The 19780-nt window shown below is 43.3% G+C and overlaps 3 protein-coding genes across 3 annotated transcripts in view; 1 reads left to right on the forward strand and 2 right to left on the reverse strand.

The window, feature by feature from the left end:
- LOC309716991 (sialic acid-binding Ig-like lectin 10) overlaps window positions 1-19780 on the reverse strand; it is a 155973-nt gene that overhangs the window by 25424 nt on the left and 110769 nt on the right. The window lies entirely within an intron of this gene.
- On the forward strand, window positions 3232-5791 carry LOC309716981 (uncharacterized protein). Its single transcript, XM_082551143.1, has 3 exons — window positions 3232-3419; window positions 3581-3818; window positions 3902-5791. The coding sequence occupies exons 1-3, from the start codon at window positions 3393-3395 to the stop codon at window positions 5449-5451; spliced, it is 1815 nt and encodes a 604-aa protein (XP_082407269.1). The 5' UTR covers window positions 3232-3392; the 3' UTR covers window positions 5452-5791.
- On the reverse strand, window positions 5916-19471 carry LOC309716980 (discoidin, CUB and LCCL domain-containing protein 1). The gene is made up of 15 exons (XM_082551142.1): window positions 19307-19471; window positions 16526-16747; window positions 15016-15153; window positions 13654-13705; window positions 13499-13571; window positions 13269-13402; window positions 13117-13154; window positions 11494-11685; window positions 11210-11322; window positions 10929-11109; window positions 10709-10801; window positions 10430-10523; window positions 10247-10290; window positions 10051-10146; window positions 5916-7489 (listed from the first exon to the last, which is right to left on the reverse strand). Exons 1-15 carry the CDS (start codon window positions 19407-19409, stop codon window positions 7110-7112), a joined length of 1953 nt encoding a protein of 650 aa, XP_082407268.1. The 5' UTR covers window positions 19410-19471; the 3' UTR covers window positions 5916-7109.

Consider the following 19780-nt stretch of genomic DNA (forward strand, 5'->3'; position numbering starts at 1 on the left):
GTTTTCCTGGACAGCTCTTTCAAACTCAAGAAACAGCTCTCCTCTGTGGTAGAAAACAGTTTCTACCAGCTGCGTCAGATATCTATCTTTGAAGGACCTTGAAAAGTTATCACTTCCAAATTAGACTACTGTAATTCCCTCTACTCGGGCCACCCGTCTTCCTCTATTCACCGGCTCCAGTTAGTTCAAAACGCAGCTGCGCGTCTCTTAACTGGTACTAGAAATTATGCCAACATTACACCTGATTTAGCCAACCTATATTGGCTCCCTTTTGAAAATCATATCAATTTCAAAATTGTCTTGCTTACCTTTAAAATTTTAAACAATTTGGCTCCCAGCTATCTATGCGAACTCCTCCATTTGTATATCCCTAATAAGGCACTTAGATCTTCCAATCAAATGCTCCTGACACAACAGAGGTCTCGTCTGAAGTCCAGAGGTGATCGGGCCTTTGCTGTTGTAGCACCTAGACTCTGGAATAACCTCCCTCCTTATATTCATTCCTCTGAGTCCATCCAGTCTGTTAAATTGAGTCTTAAAACGTATTATTTTAGTCTGGCTTTTGATTTAAACTAATGTTATTTCGTGGCTAGTTATGTTTTTTCCCCTATATTGTTCATATTGTTTCCTGCCCTCCTTTTAACTGTTTCTTTTTATTCTGTCTTATGCTATTGCTCTGACCGACTGAAGCACTTTGGTCAACTTTGTTGTATTATTATGTGCTATAGAAATAAATTTTGATTTGATTTGATTTGATATACACAGCAGGTAAAATAACTATCAAACACGTCACCAATTTTCTAAGTAAATGTATTTCTAAAGGTGCTATTGACATGAAATTCCCACCAGATGTTGGTATCAACCCATCCAGTCCACACATGCAAAGATATCAAGCCACAGATGTCCTTGACACAGGGACAAAGTACTGAACACTTACTGAAATGTAATAATTTGTATAAAAGCCTTTGCTGGTGATGGCAGCTTCACATGCCTCCTATATGGAGAAACTAGTTGGATCAACCTTGGAGCTTCTGTGGGTCCCTTCCATGATCTCTATTTTTAATAGATTTTCACTTGGATTCAGGTCAGGTGATTTAATGGGCCATTCTAGCAGCTTTTCTTTTCTCTTTAACAGACCAAGTTTCCTTGGCTGTGTGCTTGGGATCATTGTCTTGCTGAAATGTCCACCCTTGTTTCATCTTCGTCATCATCATAGATGGCAGGAGTTATATGAAGCATGCCAGTGCCGTAGGGTGATGTTCCCACCTCCAAACTTCCCTGCTGGTATGGTGATTTGGGGGTGATATGCAGTGTCTTTTTGACCTCCAAATATGGCATCCAAAAAGTTTAATTACGTCTAATCTGAGCAGACTATATTCTCCCAGTATTTCGCAGGCTTCTCTAAATGTTTTTCAGCAAACCTTAAACACACTTCAACGTATTTTTTCTTCAGCAGTGGAGTCTTGTGTGGTGAGTGTGCATACAGGCCATGGCAGTTGACTGCAGTACTTATTGTTTTCTTTGAGTTGCCTGCTGATTCCAGGTCTTTCCATAGTTCTCCACAAGTGGTCCCTGGCACTTGATTATTCTTTTCACTCCTGCCAGAAATCTTCCCACTTCCAGATTAGAGCTCCAACAGTGCTCAGTGCCATCAGTATATTTTGAAACAGGAAGGATTTGTGAGAGATCTCATCATGAGATATTTGACAACTTGGTAATGAAACATTTTTATGAGCCATCAGCTGGGAGTGAACCAGCTGGTATTAAAGCCGCAGGGTTGCTTTCTAATTACTCATAGATTGTGCCTACCTTTCTTCGTGCGTTCAGTACTTTTCCCTGCATTATTTCTCATTATTACACATAATTTATGGCCACCTACTGGTAAATTTCTTGGCATGTGTGGACTGGATTGGTTGTTACCGACATCTGGTGAGAATTTCATGTCAATAACAACTTTAAAAATATATTTATTAGGCCACAATTGTGGGTGTAAAAGGCATTATATATTTACCCACAGTCTGTGTGTGTATAGACATAGATTCATCAGATACACTTTGTTAGTCCCAGGTTAGAGCCCCTTTGGTCTTCAGAACAGCTTTAATTTTTCATGGCATAGAAGGTGCTGGAAACATTCCTCCAAGATTTTGGTTCATGTTGACATGATGGCATCACAGTTGCTGCAGATTTGTCTGCTCCACATCCTGTTGCACCCCAACTAAAGGTGCTTTATTGGATTGACATCTAGCGACCGCAGAAGCCACCTGAATACAGTGAAGCCACCTGATTTTCATGTTCAAGAAACCAGTTTCAGATGATCTGAGCTTTTTTGCAACGTAGTGTACTATACTCCCGGAAACAGCCATTGAAACATGGGTACACTGTGGTCACAAAGGGATGCAGATGGTCAGCAACATTACTCAGGTAGACCGTGGTGTTTAAATCATGCTCTGCCCAAATGTGTCTAAAAAATCTTGATGCGAGGTGAGATTTAACAGTGGCCTCAGTTTCCTGTAGTTAGCTGACAGGAGTGACACCTGGTGTGATCTTCTGCTGCTGTAGCCTGTCTGCAGGGAGTAAATCAGGGATTCTCTTCTACATAAATGAGTGCTCACTTCAGTTACTGTTGCCCTCCTTTCAGCTTGAAGCAGCCTGGCTATTCTCCTCTGATCTCTGACCACTCGAGGAACTGATGCTTCCTGGATATTTATTGTTTTTTGGCTGATACTCTTTAAACCCTAGAGATGGTTTTGTGGAAAAATCTCAGTAGATCAGCACTTTATAAAATATTCAGACCAGCCCGCCTGACACCAACAACCGTTCACCAACACCTTTCTTCCCTATTCTGATGCTCAATTTGAACTTCAGCAGGTCCTCTGGATCGCTGGACCATGTCTACACACCTAAATTTACTGAGCAGGTACCGTGTGATTGGCTGATTAGATCTGCATTTCCAGCAGTGGAATAGGTGTAACCTAACAAAACAAAACATGTAGGTAACTACAGCCTAATTGTAACTGTTATGTCAAAAATCACATTTGATATTTGACATAACAGTTGCAGTTTATCAGGATACAATAAGTGCTATAAATTGAATAAAAACAAAAAAAATTAATACAACTTACCAGTAGATATTAAAAAAATAAATAAACGCCCATCTTTTCTGAAAAAGAAGGGGGAAAGAAAAGACTACAACTCCCGTCACGTGATTTAAAAATCCCGGAACTACAATGCCTGGTGACGGGATGTTTTAAGTGGGCTACACGGATGGTCGACAGCCGAGGTGTAAAAGCTGTAACTTTCTTTTATCGTTTCCAGCCGTGCTATCGAAATTTAAAACTTTAAATTCGTTGCTGTGGGTTTTGTGGCGCCAGCGGCGGCGTTATTTTGAATTCATGGACAAAGACAAGTGTAGCGATATTGTAAGTAAGCGAGTCTGTTGTTTGCTTTAGCTAAAACGTCACGTTTTCAGCCTATTTTGAGAGCAGCCAGTAGCTCACACGAGCCAGCTAACTGGACTGTGTGGAGTCTGTTCACTCACCACATGCAGCCTCTGCACTCATGCTTTGTGTACCTTTTGCAGCATGGTCAGTGCTCCTGGATGGAGATGCATCAGTTCCTCGGTGACCTTATCACATCTGGAAACTCCTCAAAAAATCCGCCAGATGTGTTTAATGCAGCATGGGGCGTGGCAGGAGGTGGTGCTGCTGATGGTGCTCTTGCGTTCAAAGCTACATCGCTTGAGCCACTTAGACCTGTTCAGGAAAAGATGGGTGCAGGGGCATCACAGAGGGCGAGAGAGACCAGAGACCGGAGAGAAGGTAGGAGCCGTGTAAATAAACAAGTCCACCCATTTTCTTGTAAATTTTATTTTCCTACTGATGTGGTTCGGTTTGTCCTTCAGCTTTAGATCTGCATCATGCCTGCACCTGCCCTGGCTGCCCTTTCTCCAGTCTCCCTCCTTCATTTGAGACCCTAACATCCAGACAGCCTCTGTCCTTGCCGCCACACTCAGAGACCATATCCCACCCAAAAGATCTCAGTATTGCTGGTCCAGTGAGCCTTAGCATGTGTTTACCAGAGTCCACCTTACCCAGCAGCACGACCACCACTACATCTGAGCTAGAGACGGGCCTGCCCAGCCGATCACAGAACGAGGATGTAGACAGAGGGACTCAGAGCCAGAACCAAAACTCTGATGTGCCTCCTTCAAGAGCGTCTTTGTCCCATCTTTCTATGTTTCCCCACTTGTGTTGTCACCCCGGCCTGCAAACCTGTACCCAGACACTAGGCCGCCAGGAGGGCACAGACTCCCCGTTTTCTCACACCCATGCTCACCATCACTTTCACCACCACCACTGCCCTTTAACGTCCTGTTTACCCTGCCCCCAGCTCGCCCACTCGCACTCTGCTCGGCTCTCTGGCGCGTTTCCATGCTTGTCTTGCCCTCACTCCTTTCATGCCTGTAATCAGGTGTGCCACCGTCAGCACAGGCAAGCACAGCAGCAGGAGGAGAGGGTTAGGACTTCTACAACCTTGCTGTCGTCACTGCATCCCTGCATGCACTGCTCCGCCTCATTTTCTAGACCGTCCCAGCTGCTACAACACCAGCGCTCCGAGCACGCTCACAAACCAGCCGGGTTCATTTGCACAGAGTGCGGCAGGGCCTTCAATTCACACAGCAACCTCCGCATACACCTCAATGTGCACACTGGTGCACGGCCCTACTCATGCTCCGACTGTGGGAAAAGTTTCAGCCAGTCTGGAGCGCTGAAGATCCACAGGCGGATTCACACGGGTGAAAAGCCATATTCATGTGGCTTCTGTGGCAGAGGTTTCCCCCATCTGGCAGGGGTGCGTGCCCACCAGAGGACGCACACAGGAGAGAAGCCCTACCGCTGCAACCAGTGTGGCAAGTGTTTCACCCAGTCCGGAGCGCTAAAGATCCACACTCGCATCCACACTGGAGAGAGACCCTTTATCTGCAGCATCTGTGGCAAGGGCTTTTCCAACCGCTCCGGGATCCGTTTCCACTACCGCACAGTCCACGGGCTGGCTCCTGAGGTCACAGGGGAGACTGGAGGCGTGTACCGAGGACCCACAGGTCGTGCTTGTCAGCCCGGGCGCCCCAGAACGACACCTCCAACCGGCGCTGCGTTAAATGCACCCAACAGTCCAGGTATCGACTCACACGCAGTTCTGAATACTCGGGATTCCTCAGATTTAATTGCTTCTCATCCCACCTCTACACCAATCAGTGGGAACGAGGGCAAATCTCAGCCAGAAGGAGCAAGAGAGGGGCTGCCGTATGCATGCGAAGACTGCGGCCTGCGCTTTAAAGACGCACTGTCCAGGAACAGACACCAGTCTCTGGTGCATTACTCCCACGAGGGAAGAGAGGAGGAGGGGCAGAGGGAAGAGTTCAGCACAGATGCTGAAAGTGAAAGAGAGTAAATTACTGCGGCTGGTAGATTATAACAGACTGAACATCTTATGTAATCTGTTCTTTAAGCAAAACTGCTTTCAAATTGGAAATTCAGTAATATTGCACTCCTTTTTAAGTGTTTTTCTGATATTTCACACTAAGATTGTGCTGAAACTCAACGCTAAACCTTTTCTATTTAAACACAACCACAGTTTACTTTTAGAATTCATGTATTTTTTTTTCTACTCTCCATCAGCTTTTCAGTCCTGATGTATGTGAGTGAAGTGTCCTATATGTACAAATTTACCCCATTTTAGCAGTCCTTTATATATCCAGGTAAAAAAAAAAAAAAAATCTAATTTCCAAGAGAGCCTGATGTCCATCCATCACACACACCAAACCAACTGGTTGCTAACACATCTGTGTAATTGTGCCTTATCCAGCAGTCCCAGTGTTGTATTATGATACCAGAAAGCATGTCACATTAATGTAATTTGATGGGCTTTTAGTAGCATTTTATTATGGGATTGAGGACTGCCACCTGGCTCTTTTTATACAAAATGCCTTGAAATAGGAATGAAATAGGAACAAGTACAATTTTATATGTTAAACATGGATCTGTAGTAAACATCAGTGTCACAGGTTTAATTAAGTTATTTAGTAACTTAATCATTTATAAAACCACATGTCTTCTATACAAAAAAAACAACTTTCCATGGGATATAATATAAAGTAAAAAAAATAATAATACAAGTATACAAATATAACTATTATAATTTTTCACTTAATTCTGTAATTCTGAGAAAGGTGCTATACAGCAGCAAAGGCCTAACAAACAAGGCCAGTAGAGGTGGGTTTTTTTTTATTTTTTAAATGTTAACATTTTGCGATAACTCGGCCTCCAGCAGAGGAACGTACTCTTCCTCTGGAGACTTGTTTAACTAGACAGAGCATTTCTTTCTCCAGGAAAAGTGGCTGAACACAGCTGTTCATCCAAGCAAAGGACAGTCCTTCCTAATTATGTCATCTTACTGCCTTTCGTGCCTCTCAGTTGTACTACAATCCAAGCAGTTATTTTTAGCTGTTGGTATGTTACCGGGTGATAATTACCTGCGCAGACAAATAATTACACAGTCCATTGTTGCTTAACGTCTGAAGCTCGTGGCAGCCACCTAGTGGTTATGTGTAATTATAACAGTACTCTTTGTTACAGGTTACAATTTATAGTGCTTCATAAATGTTTTTGAAATGATACATTGTGAATACAATGCTTTGTAACATATTCATTTTTTGTTTTGCCTTAATTTGTGGAGAAGACTACACATAAATTTCTGTATGTGCTTTTGGAAAGTGCAGTTATGTGATTAAACATTTCATCAAACAGTATCTCTGAGACAAACTGAGCCTGTATTTATTTGTGCAATATGAAGAAAAAAAAAACCAAAAACCTATCCCATACTTCCTTGATGGAAATATCTGCCTCCATGTGGCTCTCAGTGTTTAGTCTGAATACCCTCATATGCATAGTGACTTCCTTGGGTACATCACTCACGGGAGGTCCAGTTAGTGCATTCTGAACAGCACTGTCCAGCTCACTGTTCAACTTCAGACCACTCCAATTGTTGCTCTGGTGCCAACACACATTTCAACTCCAAAGAGCCTTTTCCTGAGTCTAAGTTTGCTGTGCTCACAAAGGATCTTCGTATGTGTGTTTCTGTTGTAAAGAATCACAAGACTTGGGTTCTGCATAGACAGCACTGACTGGTCTTGGTCCATTGGCATGTAGCGCGGGAGTGCAGTAGCCATTGAAGAGCACCCTGTGTGAGGGGCAGTCATACTGACTGTGACTGGATGTCGGTGCAGGAATGATGCTGGAGTCAGAGGGCTGATCTGAGAACGGAGTGGCATACTCAGGCTCTGGAGGAAGTGGCTCTGCATACTCGGGCAGGCAGCCAGGAGTGTCATAATGGCTGCAGGTGAAGGGGGCAGTATAACACTCTTCTGAGGAAGGTTTAAACGTTGAGCCAACTTTATGTCCAATAGGTGTAAGAGCTGGCTCAGCATAGTCTGGGAGGATTAGAGAAGAAAAGAGAAAATGTAAATGTAAGAAAAGTCCATCCATCCATCCATCCATTTTCATCCGCTTTGTCTGGGGCCGGGTCGCGGGGGCAGCAGCCTAAGCAAAGAGGCCCAGACCTCCCTCTCCCCAGCCACCTCCTCCAGCTTATCCGGGGGAATACCAAGGCGTTCCCAGGCCAGCCGAGAGATATAATCTCTCCAGCGTGTCCTGGGTCTGCCCCGGGGCCTCCTCCCGGTGGGACATGCCTGGAACACCTCACCCAGGAGGCGCCCAGGGGGCATCCTTGTCAGATGCCCGAACCACCTCAGCTGGCTCCTTTTGATGTGGAGCAGCAGCTGCTCTACTCTGAGCCCCTCCCGGATGGCCGAACTTCTCACCCTATCTCTAAGGGAGAGGCCAGCCACCCTTCGGAGGAAGCTCATTTATGTAAGAAAAGTCATACAAGATTTTTTTTTCCTGGTCACCTGACATACAGCAAACCTTCGTGAGATCAGAGGTCAAACCTGACATGATATTTGGATCTATCCTGTATCGTGACATTCAGTATCTCCATATGCCGGTATATCATCTCCTAATTGTTGCCAATAAGAACAAAAGCAGCAGAATTTTAAGGACAGTCTTAAAGATCGACCTTTTATGAAAATTAATTACTATGTAAACTTACTTCACCGTAAAGAAAAGGTCAAATGTGACCTGATATTTCAAATCTTTATACAGTACTTTCTACATGCGGACAGTAAACACCTTACAAGGCTTTTATAAAGAAATAAATCATTAGGTTGACCTTCAAGACCTCAGTGCATGCAAGGCAAATTATAAATGGCTTGTTAACATGACCCCAATCTGCACCCCTGCATTTCGAGCCGTCGTGTTTACAGACAGAAACAGTGACACGCACATACACGCTACCAATGACATGACCTACCTGATTGACCTAACTATAAATAAGACCAATAAGAGAGTAGCATCAATCCTGCAACTATGGCAGAAAGTTAAAAATCCAAACTGTTTTCAAAAAGACACAATAAACTAGTGAATACATTTATTCACTCAGTGTTACCTCATAAATTGGATTTGGCAGTTGATTAGTTTGAGGGGCCCGGGCACATTTACTTACATCGTACACACGCAGACTTTTACATAATGTTTAGGTTCTAAATACTGAAGCTGCTGTATCCTATAACATTTGAGGTCTGCTTTAAAAGCCAGCTTCTTGAAGTGCCTGCACAACAACAACAAAACCTGAATTTTAATAAAATCTGTTCTTCCCGTTATTCGTGCCACCCAACCACAGAGCAGCCTGGTCTTCTTTCTGTCAGCAGCTGCTCAGTTTTTCTCTCCACAAAAGTTCAGTTTTATCTCTGCACAGCATCCAGAACGACTCTGGCTTATCCTAAAAGTCACTCTGAATTCTGTGAGGTAGTTTTCCTCTGAAGACTTTCTTGGTGCACAAACAGACTCTACATTTAACAGAGTGAAGATATGCACCGCAACTCCCGTCTGGGTGCTTTTAAAGTCATGGGATTTGTCGGCATTTCCGACCAGCAGAACCGTAGCTCCTAAAAGTTCTTGGTTTGCCAGATCAGTAGGTCACAGATCACTATTTTTATATGATTTGATGGTTTGATTGTTGATTTTGTTCATCTGGATGCAGCGTTTTCAGTGAAATGCGACATCCAGATGAACAACATCAACTTTTTGTAATTTCCTGACGGGGATGATTGAGCATGCATCAAGACATTTTTACACAAACTTAAACACACAGATACTAAAACATGTAGCAGCAGGCTACTTTCGATAATGGGAAAAACTCCACTTCTTGTTTACATCTTGCAAATCAATTTCTGGGAAACTTCTGCTTCTTTTCTACCAAATAGCTGTCTCTAGGACAATGCAGAGCGCTGCACGAGACGTCTGGCCACCAACAACGTCTCATCTAATCGCAAGGATGAGGGCTGACGGTCTAGCACTTAGATCCATCCAGACTACTCTTTGTCCTCGCAAAAGACGCCGTGGTGTGGGAGGCCTGGACTTTCAAGAGCACACAGGGAGTCTAAGACCCAGAGCTATTTTAATTAGACAGGCTTTACTGAGGGCTTTGATTGTCTTAGCATTGACCGTCTGTCCTGTTTATCACTGGACCTCTCAGAGAAGGGCCCCCTCACTGAGGGAAGGGGTAAGGGAGGCAGAGATGGGACTGCTGGGAGGAGGGGGGGAGTAGGCTGAGTGCCCTGTATCGAGCTCCAATTAAAGGGTCTCTTTCAGTGAGCCTCTGTGGACCAAAGAAAGGAATGTTTATGGTGTGACCGGGTGATGGGCTGAGCCAGAGGAAAGAATGGACAGCCCGTGGAGAGAACTGTTTGCCTGTCAGGCTTGGTGTGAGCTACTCAAACTGACCACTGAAGCTAGAGACCATTAGAGCGGGAAAGATGGAGAGCCGAACACTTAACAGGACAAATAAACTTCAAAGGTAGCAGCTGACGACACTTGCAGAAGAACAAAGCAGCACCAGCAACTTCCTGTAATTGATAAAAATGTGAATTCTCACCATTAAGAGGAGGGTTTGGTAGTGCATCGTGGACGTTTCGAACCAGAGGGTACGACTGTGAGCCGGGAAAACTCTTTTCCTTCAAACTCTGAGAACCTACACAAAAATCACAACCATAAAAATCATTGCAACATTAAAAAAGGATTCATAACTAAAAAGTATGTTAAAAAAATAATCTGAAAAGTGCTAGACTTACTTGTGGGGACAGAGTAGGAGTACTTCATTTGTGAATCTTTTTTCCTACAATTTCAAATAACAAAAAACAAACTCAGAGGTTAAATAAAATAATGAACGTTGATATTTCGTGACAGCAATCCATGTATCAAAAATCAGTGACAGTATGTCCATACAGGAAAGTTAATTAGTACATGTGCAGTACCTTCGCTTCAACCAGAATCCAGCCAAAACACAACTGCCACATATCATCAGGCCGAGGGCCACGCCCACTGCTACTATTACTGGCTGACTGGAGGCTGCAAGAGTGCAAGAGAGTCTGGGTAAACAACTGAACACGTGTGAGGAAGGAATGCTGTTATTACAAAGTACAAAGTGCTGCCGATCAGATTAATGGCTATATTGCCCTGTTTGCACTGGTGTGACTCTAATCTACTCGTATAAACTTCATACAGGTGAGTTGGTGGATGACACAAGTACATACTCTGTTTTGTTTCAACTAACACGGTGCACTCAGTGGTGGTGGGAGTGGGGCTTGGGAGCAGTGGACCCGAGTTAACTTTGATGGACGGAGAGTCTGTTGGGGAATTATCGAGACAGGAAAACTTCACATCAGGAAACTCAGCTGCAAATCAAACCATGTTAAAAGCAAACAAACCAAACTTTATTGTGGATAATCTGGAAGCTTATGAGCTACTGCCTACCACCGCCTGGTGGACGGGAAGACCTCGGTGTGGCCTTACTAACAGGACAGCCCAGGACCTGAATCTGAGCTGAAGCCCTCCCGTGCCAACTCAGCGGCTGGAGGCGGACAAATCGAGCCACCACAGGAGGAAACAAGCTATTGAGCACTCTGAGGTGTCCATCGGCGTAGGCCGGAAACACCTAAGAGCCACAAAGACCAAAATGAGTTAGCATCTGCATGTCTACTGCTTTAAAAAGCACAGGAAGTTGGGGCAGTGAAAGCATTAAGCAGAACACCTACCTTTCTTTCTTTGCTTGCAGCATCTTTGTAAAGCTTCCAGTTCTTTCTATCCTTACTAAATGAAAGGATGTAGGATTCCATGTAGTACTCATCTGATCCCGCTGTTACTATTCCTGAAGAAAGAGAACAACGCTTGTTTGATTTTGTTTCAGATCAATATTCAAAAAGAAATAAAAGGCTTCATGGATTTTAAACAACAAAAATAGTCCATCTCTGATTCATGAAATCACAATAAATTGCTTAAACCAAGCATATTTTGTACACATACTTATTGTTATTTTTACCTGTGATGTTGCTTCTATCGCTCAGCTCCATCTCCACCCACGGGCTCTGATCACTACTGTCTGCTGTCCAGAGCAGGAAGTTATGGCTGAAATCATTATTTCTGGCGTTCCTTGACTTTGTCTGCTCTTGACTGTTTTTATCAGCAAAAGATGAGGCGTTTAAAGCAGAAACAGCCAAGTTGTTGTTACACTCTGTTCACGGATCAAAGGAAAACAAACAAACTGATGAATTATAATTTGAGCTTCATAGTAACACTCGCCTACACATTTTCATTATAAACCACACAGATTCATGTTCCCTGTGATGAACTGCATGAAATCAAGAAAGTAATGGACACTGTTTTGCCTTAAAAGCGAGAAGAAGAAAAAAAAAAAACCCTAAACAAAATGTGCAGAAATGAAAATCGCTTTATTTAAAGAAGCTAAACAGCAAACCGGTTGTTTCAGATAGTAATGAAGCCTTTAGCTTCAGCGAGGAAGAGCTGTGTTTGCGCTACTCCTGCTGTTCTCATCTTTTCTTTACTTCCTCTTTCCCACGCTGTCCAAGTCTTCTCGCCCACTATTCTATCGTCATCACTCCGATCCACTCGGATTCCTGCCCACCACCTCTGGGTGAATAGGTGTCGGCTTCCTGTTCTTTAAAACTCACTGCAATTCTGTCACTCTGCCTTTCATGTAACCCATGTCCCCCCAGTCTCCATAACATCCTGGATGTTCAGAGTTTCATCCAAGGTCTTTGTTTGCCATCTGCTCCACCACCTGTGTTTACACTTCAGGGGTCCATCCTATTTCCTACCTTTGTTGGAACACCGCTCAGCCATGCCGAAGGTCGTCTAAACACTTTCCTCAAACATCGTGAACATTAAACGTCATCATCTGAAGTTATACAACCCCAATTTAAAATAAAATAAAGTTGGGACACCGTGTAACATGTAAAAAATATGTAAACATTTTTAATAAACAAAACAAAAACAGAATGCAGTGATTTGCAAATCTCATAAATTCATTCACAATACAACTTGGAAAATGTTTAAACTGAGACATTTTACTATTATATTAAAAATATGAGCACAATTTAAATTTGATGGCAGCAAGACGTCTATTAAAAAATAATAATAAAAAACACGTTGGTACAAAAGGCTGGAAAAGTAAGTGGCTCTAAAAAAGAAACAGTTGGTGGAATTTATGCAACTAATTAGGTTAATTAGCAACAGGTTAAACCTCTATCGCGCAAAGAAGAAACCATATGTGGACAACGGTCGATGGTACGGGGGTGTCAGTGCATATTAAATCGAGGTCTCCACATCTATAAAGGCCCCACCAGTGCTGAAATGTATATAGAGGTTTTAGAGCAACATGCACTCCCATCCAGGTGACCTCTACTTCAGGGAGGGCCTTAATAATCTCAGCAAGACAATGCTAAACCACCTGTGAGAACAGAAAGGCTTCAGGGTAGAAAAGTCTAGCTACTGAAATGGCCTGTCTGCATCCCGTACCTTTCACCAAGTTAAAACATTTTGAGTTAAAAGAAGCAGATCCAGAATAAAATATGGCTTTACGAGATCAGCAAATCACTAGATTCTGTTTTTATTTGGGGTTGTGAATGTAAAGTCAGGCTCATACCTTGGATGAAAAGCAGCTTCTTTTCAGAAAGTGATCCCCTGTCAAAAGAAGTGAAAAAGAAATATTGATAATCAATGCAAATCAGTTACACTAAACTAGCAGCTACACATTTCCACAAGATCTCATTTAAAATGTGGAAAACAAACACATACATTTTTGAAAGGACTCCATTGGCAAAGGTGGATTCATACAGTGTAAGGCTTCTCCCACGATTCACAGTGATATGGCCTCCCAGACTGTCAGATGTAGCTCCTGCATGGACTGCAGACTTGCACAGCACCGAAGTCTGTGGCAGAAGAGAGAGATGGAGCCTTTTCAGACATGTATTTGATAAGAAGCACAGTACAATACAGCTTTTCCTAATGAAATCTGCTGCGCTTACATCTCTGTAACCATGCTCAGAGTTCCCCCACACGTCCCCTGTGACCTTCTTGCATCCTGCAGGGCAATACACGCTGAGAAGGAGCAGAACAACATGTGAGAAATACTTGCAGCTCTACTGAATCGGAGATGAAGACGCAGAGGTCCACGGCTTACCTTAAATGCTGCGAGCTAAAATGAGATCCCCGTTGTAAACATGAAATGAGATCTGAAAACAAAAACAGAAAACTTCAAACGGCGCTCCTCAAAATGAATCTTTTTTTAACATTTTGACAGCATGTACGGGTGGACCATGTGTCTCGGGCTTACATAACACCACCTCGGCATTCGCTCAACCACACAAACAGACAACAGACTGTGTGAGACGGTCTGGGATGCTACAACTGTGCTATAGTCAGGCATGAGTGGTCATCACTGTTGATGTGACTAACGCCTTTGTTACTGTGAGCAAAGCGAAAGGTCCATGTGTGATCACAGCCAACAGACAGTGGTTTGTATGTCTGAGTACAGACTTAGCTCCAGACACTGCTGGATTTCATAAACAACTGAGCAAAAACAGGAAACTATGATACATAGTGCACAGTACACAAGGCCACAGCCGGGAAAATTAAGACTTAGTCTAAATATAGGCTATTCAGACTAAGTAAGGAAGGCTACATGGTTATTTTAAAAAATACCCAAGGAGAATCTGATATTGTGTATCATTTAGTGAGATTTGTGGTTTAATCCATGAATAAACATACCGGGTGTACGCATGTCACAACTGGCCGGGGTACAAAGAAAAACAAATTAAAAAAAACCCTGAAAACAAGAAACAAGTAGCCGCTGGGTTCAGAAGCCTTATAGCGACGAACACAGGACGGCAGTGGGCTTGGAGTGGTTAACAGGCTGAAGAAGAGGAGGGGAGGAGAGCTCGAGACGGTCCAAGTGACAGACTGAAGCTTGAGGCCTCATTCCATTCAGCCCGAGAGAAGGAGAAGAACTCCTGCTCTCTGAGCAAACACGCCGGAGCCAACATGGAGGCGATGGAGGGTGAATGCCAATAAGCAATGACTCATACACTCACGCGCACGTCAACACACGGGCAAATGTGTTATACTGAAGGATAAATAGTCACAGAACAGCTAGTGTTATGATTGTATCAGTGTAAACTTAAAAAAAGATCTCTCTCACAACCCCACTCGCACCTATATAACATATAAATCAGGCAAATAACCATAACGTAACATAATGTAACAGCCTTGTTTCCCCTTTAGCTTCTGTGCTTTAGTGTGTGCATTTATTATATATGGTGCACAGTTGCTTTTAAAATCTGTCACAGGCTCATCCCTGGCCCTGCAGATTACCCAAGGCCAGAAATGCTCTGGTGTTCTGTGGTTTTATTTCCTTCTGCGTCAAATTTACTCTGCTATAAATAAACAGTGAAAAAAATAAACCAATGCAATCGGAATAACAAAGAAGCTTCCATCAAAAGTTACCCAGCACGACATCAGTCAGAAGGCATAAATTATAGAGTACCTGGCTGCTGATCTGTGGCATAAGAGAGCAGAAACCCTCGTCCAGAGCGATGTGGGCCCGACTTGAACATTATTGTTACTTCATTGCTATTAAATGTCACATTCTTTCCGGCTGCATCAAGCTTCCCGCACAGAGGACCTGTGAACACACATTCCCACAAACTACGTTTATAAAGCACAAGAACATAAATACGTCTGTCAGCACACACGCCGGTGCACTATAAACATCCATTTCCAGTCCTTAATAATGAAGATTTGACAGTCTGTTAGACAGAAAAACACTAAAACAAAACAAAAAGAAGTTTCTGTAAGAAAGTGAGGCGCTGTGAAATCTGATGATGTATACAATAGTCAGCCTAGTGGAATATCTCTTGAATCTCTCAACCCTTAATTTGGAGCAACTTTTATGCCCTCAGGATACGATGCAGCTGGTTGCAAAACCTACACGTCTCCTGTGAAATATGGTTTGCCTTTTCTGTCAGTGCATCAACACAATGGCATGTCCTGAGTGAGTTATACAATCCAGACTGGAAGATCATCAGTAATGAGTGGGAACAAAGTCTCTGTCAGTAAGTATGTCAATTAAGATTTGATGAGGACACGGGAAAGTTCTCATCAGACATCTGGTGTGTGACCACATTTTTGTATTCCCCTCTCCCTTAAAATGTGTATTTATATATTTTAAATTAATGACACAAGACATGTCGCTGTTCAGTAAAATAAGGATGAGAACAGTTTGACCTTTGACTTGGGGCAGGAACCATGAGACAATACCTGCTGCTGCTAAAACTAATGTGCATGTGCCTGAAAGAAAGAATCTAAAGAAGTACATGAGGTTGTTTAAAAGACAGACTTTGATTTCATTTACTTACTAAAAACAGGATTTGTTTGGTTCATTGCCTCAGGGTAACATTATGCAGCTAGACCACTTTTCTTAGGGCAATGATGCTAAAGCAGTGCTTCTAAACTCTGATCCTTCCTTCCTCGCTCCACAACACTTGATTATCTGGTTATCAGGCAGCTGCAAGCTTTTCATTCCCAGCTGCAAAGTTTGTGTGAGTGGGGGTCACAGGGAGAACCTGCGGGGTAATGTTTTGACAGCACTGACCTGTCGCTTATGTGAGCTGGCAAACAATACACTAAAATGGACTTTTAACAACTTACAAGAAATGGACACAAAGTGATTTTATGAGGAAAAACTACGATTGGACAGCGAGGGTCATTCCCACAGTGGGGTCAGCAAATGTGATGAGAGTGACAGGGAGTGAAAGGAGACCCTAGAATCAGGTCTGAAGGGTCAGTTCAACCATACCTATGTGATGTGGAGAGAGCTTGAAAATGAACTTGATGTTTATTAAAATAAAAAAGAAATATTTAAGTAAATTTGTTGACTGATATGTCAGAGACCCCCAAACTCTCTACAATATAGTAAATTCATTTATTCTCCCACCAAAAATGTTAACTTTATTATTTATTAATAAATAAATAAAACAATCAAGAGGTGTGCTCACCCAGGCTGTGCTCTCCGTTTTTGTCTGTGATCATCACAGAGCCATTGCTGCAGCCTGGACTGCTCTCAACGTCAAAATCTCCAAAGAGCAGTCGCAGCGTGCGCCCCTGTGGTACACGAAGCCTCCACTTACACCAGGCGTTACTGGGGTAGGTACCCGGATAGTTCTGGGAGGCTACGGTGCCCGTCTCTGGTGCCAGCAGCGTATGTCCACAGCCATTACCTGACACAAAACAAGCACTATAAGAAAGCTACGACAAGAAAAAAAGGGCACAGTTCACACGGTAAAAATTAAGATGAACTTCTAACAACTTCTGATTTCCTTTTCTTTCAGTTTCATGTTTCCTAATCACTCACTTCTAAAACCGATACAGAGGTCTTAACCCATGCCTCATTTATTTAAATTTTCCTTCCAAGGAGCCAGATTTTCTTGTAATGTTGTTAAAGGTTTCTTGAGCGACAGTGGCTGTCTCTTCACCGACGCTCCATCCAGACCAGAGGAATGTTTTCCTTTTATTTGTTTGTCAGGCCACTTAACGCTGACCTATGAATCATTCAAACATAAAAAATACTGGTGCTACCACTGCTACCTCTCAGCCTCCGAACAGATGCACTTGTGAAAATCCTGAGTGATTTTGTCGAAAAGTTGACCACTGATATCAATTTTAAAATCCTTGGTGACTTCCTTCTTGAGTTATCATGTTTAACTGCTTAAACTTCTCCATTACTAACATTTTTTCCCGGCACTCATCTCAGCATCTTTTGCCTTTTGGTCACAAATCTTTACAAACTGAGTCAGCATCTAGTTGATTAATATTTTCAACTGTTCAGCTGCTGACGGCAGTGAGCAGAGTGGAATTATAGACCTTAAGGAAAGCCAAAATGACATAACCTGAGACGGCTACGTAACTGGCTCTCTTAATTAAATACAAATATTAAAGGCTTTGTTAATACACCATTTCAAGACAGATGAGCAACGAGTCTAATCTGAGCATGTACGGCAGCTCAGGGCATGCTTATCCTTCTGTCATCACGACTTTTTGAAATACCAACAAGGGAAGAGCTCAACTGTAACACCTGTGACCTGCACGTTGGATACAGAGCAAAACATAATTGTTTAAGATTAAGTACCAAGAGGTGCTTTTCCCCAGGCAAAAGCAAGGAAGGAAAAAAAAAGCATAGTGCTGATATACTACATCTTGCTATGACTAACACTTGAAGAGGAACAGAAAACACAAACATTCAGATGGTTTAAGATTCCTGTTGGTCACAAAAATTTTTTCCTACAGGAGTCACACAGAGATTGGTGTTGCGGGGGTGACAAGCTCAGACACTAACACTCCCTGCCCTCACTTTTCACTCCCCCAAGTAATGTGCTCCAAGAATGGTCAAAACCTGAGGAAGGCACCAGGGTCAGTCTGAGCCTAAACACCAGCGCTGTCCTTGCTTCCCTTAAAAGGCTCCTGAATATTTGTTGACTGGAAGTTACAGGGTAGCCTTCCATTCGCCCTGTGTCTCCTCCTGCATCAGCCGAGCTGGTCACCTCCTTCCCAACAGCACTTCAGTTCCTCATATCATAAGCCTTCAACTGTTATTGTCCCCCCTCAATTCCCCAAAGGATTCCCTGGAAATACCGCAGCCACATACTGTAACTCTGGGCAGCAGAGCATGGATCTGTCACCTTCCGGAGGCCGGCCACGGGGGACTTTTCCCAGCTTTAAAGAGGGCGTAATGTTGGGAAATGTCTGGGTGACCAGTAATTGCCCCCCTGATCACTGGGCTGTTTCACCCACAGTCTGTTGGGTTCGTGTTCAGGCTGTTCTGACCTGTTTAGAAATCTCAGGAGCTAAACCACATAAAGCTTGGGTGTTAGGATAGCAGACAGTCCATCAGAAACACGCCAGCAATATAGTTTTCCACTTCATGCTTTGTTGGCAGGTCCTTACAGGTCCACACTAGCAGACAGGATGTTCACCTATGCTACCTGTCACTACATCCCCTTATTCAATCCCGGAGGTAGAAATGTTTCCCCCAAACCTAGGCCCCACCAAAGCTGGGGCATAGCATATTTGCTAAGTTAAATAATGATGTATCCAGGGCTTAATCATCTTCCGATGTGCGGAAATCAAAGCCCCAGAGACAGACAAAAACAACACTGAAGATTTGTGGTATGGCTGACTGGTGGAGTCATAGTCTGCAGGGCAATAGCTTGTTTGTCTATGTTTATATATGGTCACTGTGATTCATAACAGGCCTGACTGATGTGTTGAAAGAAAGAAAAAGACTCTGGGAAAGGATTGCTGGGATCACTAGGTACACACGGGCAAGGAAAGAGTTTGTAAAAACTGTTAACATGACTTCCAATCGGCGACCTTTGCACCTAAATACAGACACATTAATGCACTTTAATTCTGGCTTAGAGCCATAAAGATGATCGGAACAGCAAAATAAGTGTGGATGTGTACAGTGCAGAATACAGGACAAGGTATGGTGGTCTTTCCAACAACAGTTTCTGATGAAAATGCATTAAACAGCAATAGTTAGCGGGGTTATATGACAACAACTATCTTAAACACAGCAGAAATGTGTTTTAAAGGAGGCTGCCGACTGGGTGCTCATCCTACGTCATCAGTCTTGATTATTAATAATCGTGCGATTAATTTAAAGAAAACGGGGGAAACTCTTCAGCTCTAGTTGCAGCTAACGAAATGTGCGAAAATCCGTCTCCCACGTCACAATCCTTATCTTATCAAAAGCGTCAACATAACAGGCGTTTTCTTACCCTCCTGGCCGCGAACACACACCGAACAGACGCTTAAAGCGATCCACAAACCGCCAATGAAAGACTTCACAGCATCCCCGATGTTTTCGCACTTTGCGAGCATGATTTCCAGGAGCTCGGCGAGGAAAAAGTAAGGTGCATGCCTCGCTGACTCGAGGGGTCTTGCTTCAATAAAAAGTTGGAGCACAGAGTACTGGATATTTACTATTGGTCACGAGTGTCGAACCCCGTCTCCAATTGGCTCTCCTGAAGCGTCAATCAAGTTGGTGTCCGGGATTCCATTCCCAAATAGGGCTGGCCTGATCCGTAGGTGTTCGCTGACCTGAGACCAGCCAGCGGTAGCAGTGCTTCTTATTTACGCTCATTAGAAACGATGGAAATGCCGAACCGGGATCTTTATTTGAAGATGCGTGCGTGTCAAAGGTGGAAAGTGCAGTTTTAAAGCAAACATGAAACATTCAGAAACACCTCGTC

Source organism: Aulonocara stuartgranti (assembly GCF_965226115.1).
Source record: "Aulonocara stuartgranti genome assembly, chromosome: 11".
Taxonomy (NCBI): Eukaryota; Metazoa; Chordata; class Actinopteri; order Cichliformes; family Cichlidae; genus Aulonocara; species Aulonocara stuartgranti.

Bases quoted from the DNA above. Each gene is read 5' to 3' on its own strand.
- LOC309716981 (XM_082551143.1), top strand. From the start codon at position 3,393: ATGGACAAAGACAAGTGTAGCGATATT. The intron at 3,420-3,580 runs GTAAGTAAGCGA...TACCTTTTGCAG, and splicing joins AAGACAAGTGTAGCGATATT to CATGGTCAGTGCTCCTGGAT. The intron at 3,819-3,901 runs GTAGGAGCCGTG...TTTGTCCTTCAG, and splicing joins GACCAGAGACCGGAGAGAAG to CTTTAGATCTGCATCATGCC.
- LOC309716980 (XM_082551142.1), bottom strand. From the start codon at position 19,409: ATGCTCGCAAAGTGCGAAAACATCGGGGATGCTGTGAAGTCTTTCATT. The intron at 10,524-10,708 runs GTATGTACTTGT...GCACTCTTGCAG, and splicing joins GTTAGTTGAAACAAAACAGA to CCTCCAGTCAGCCAGTAATA. The intron at 7,490-10,050 runs GTGAGAATTCAC...TAATCCTCCCAG, and splicing joins ACCAAACCCTCCTCTTAATG to ACTATGCTGAGCCAGCTCTT.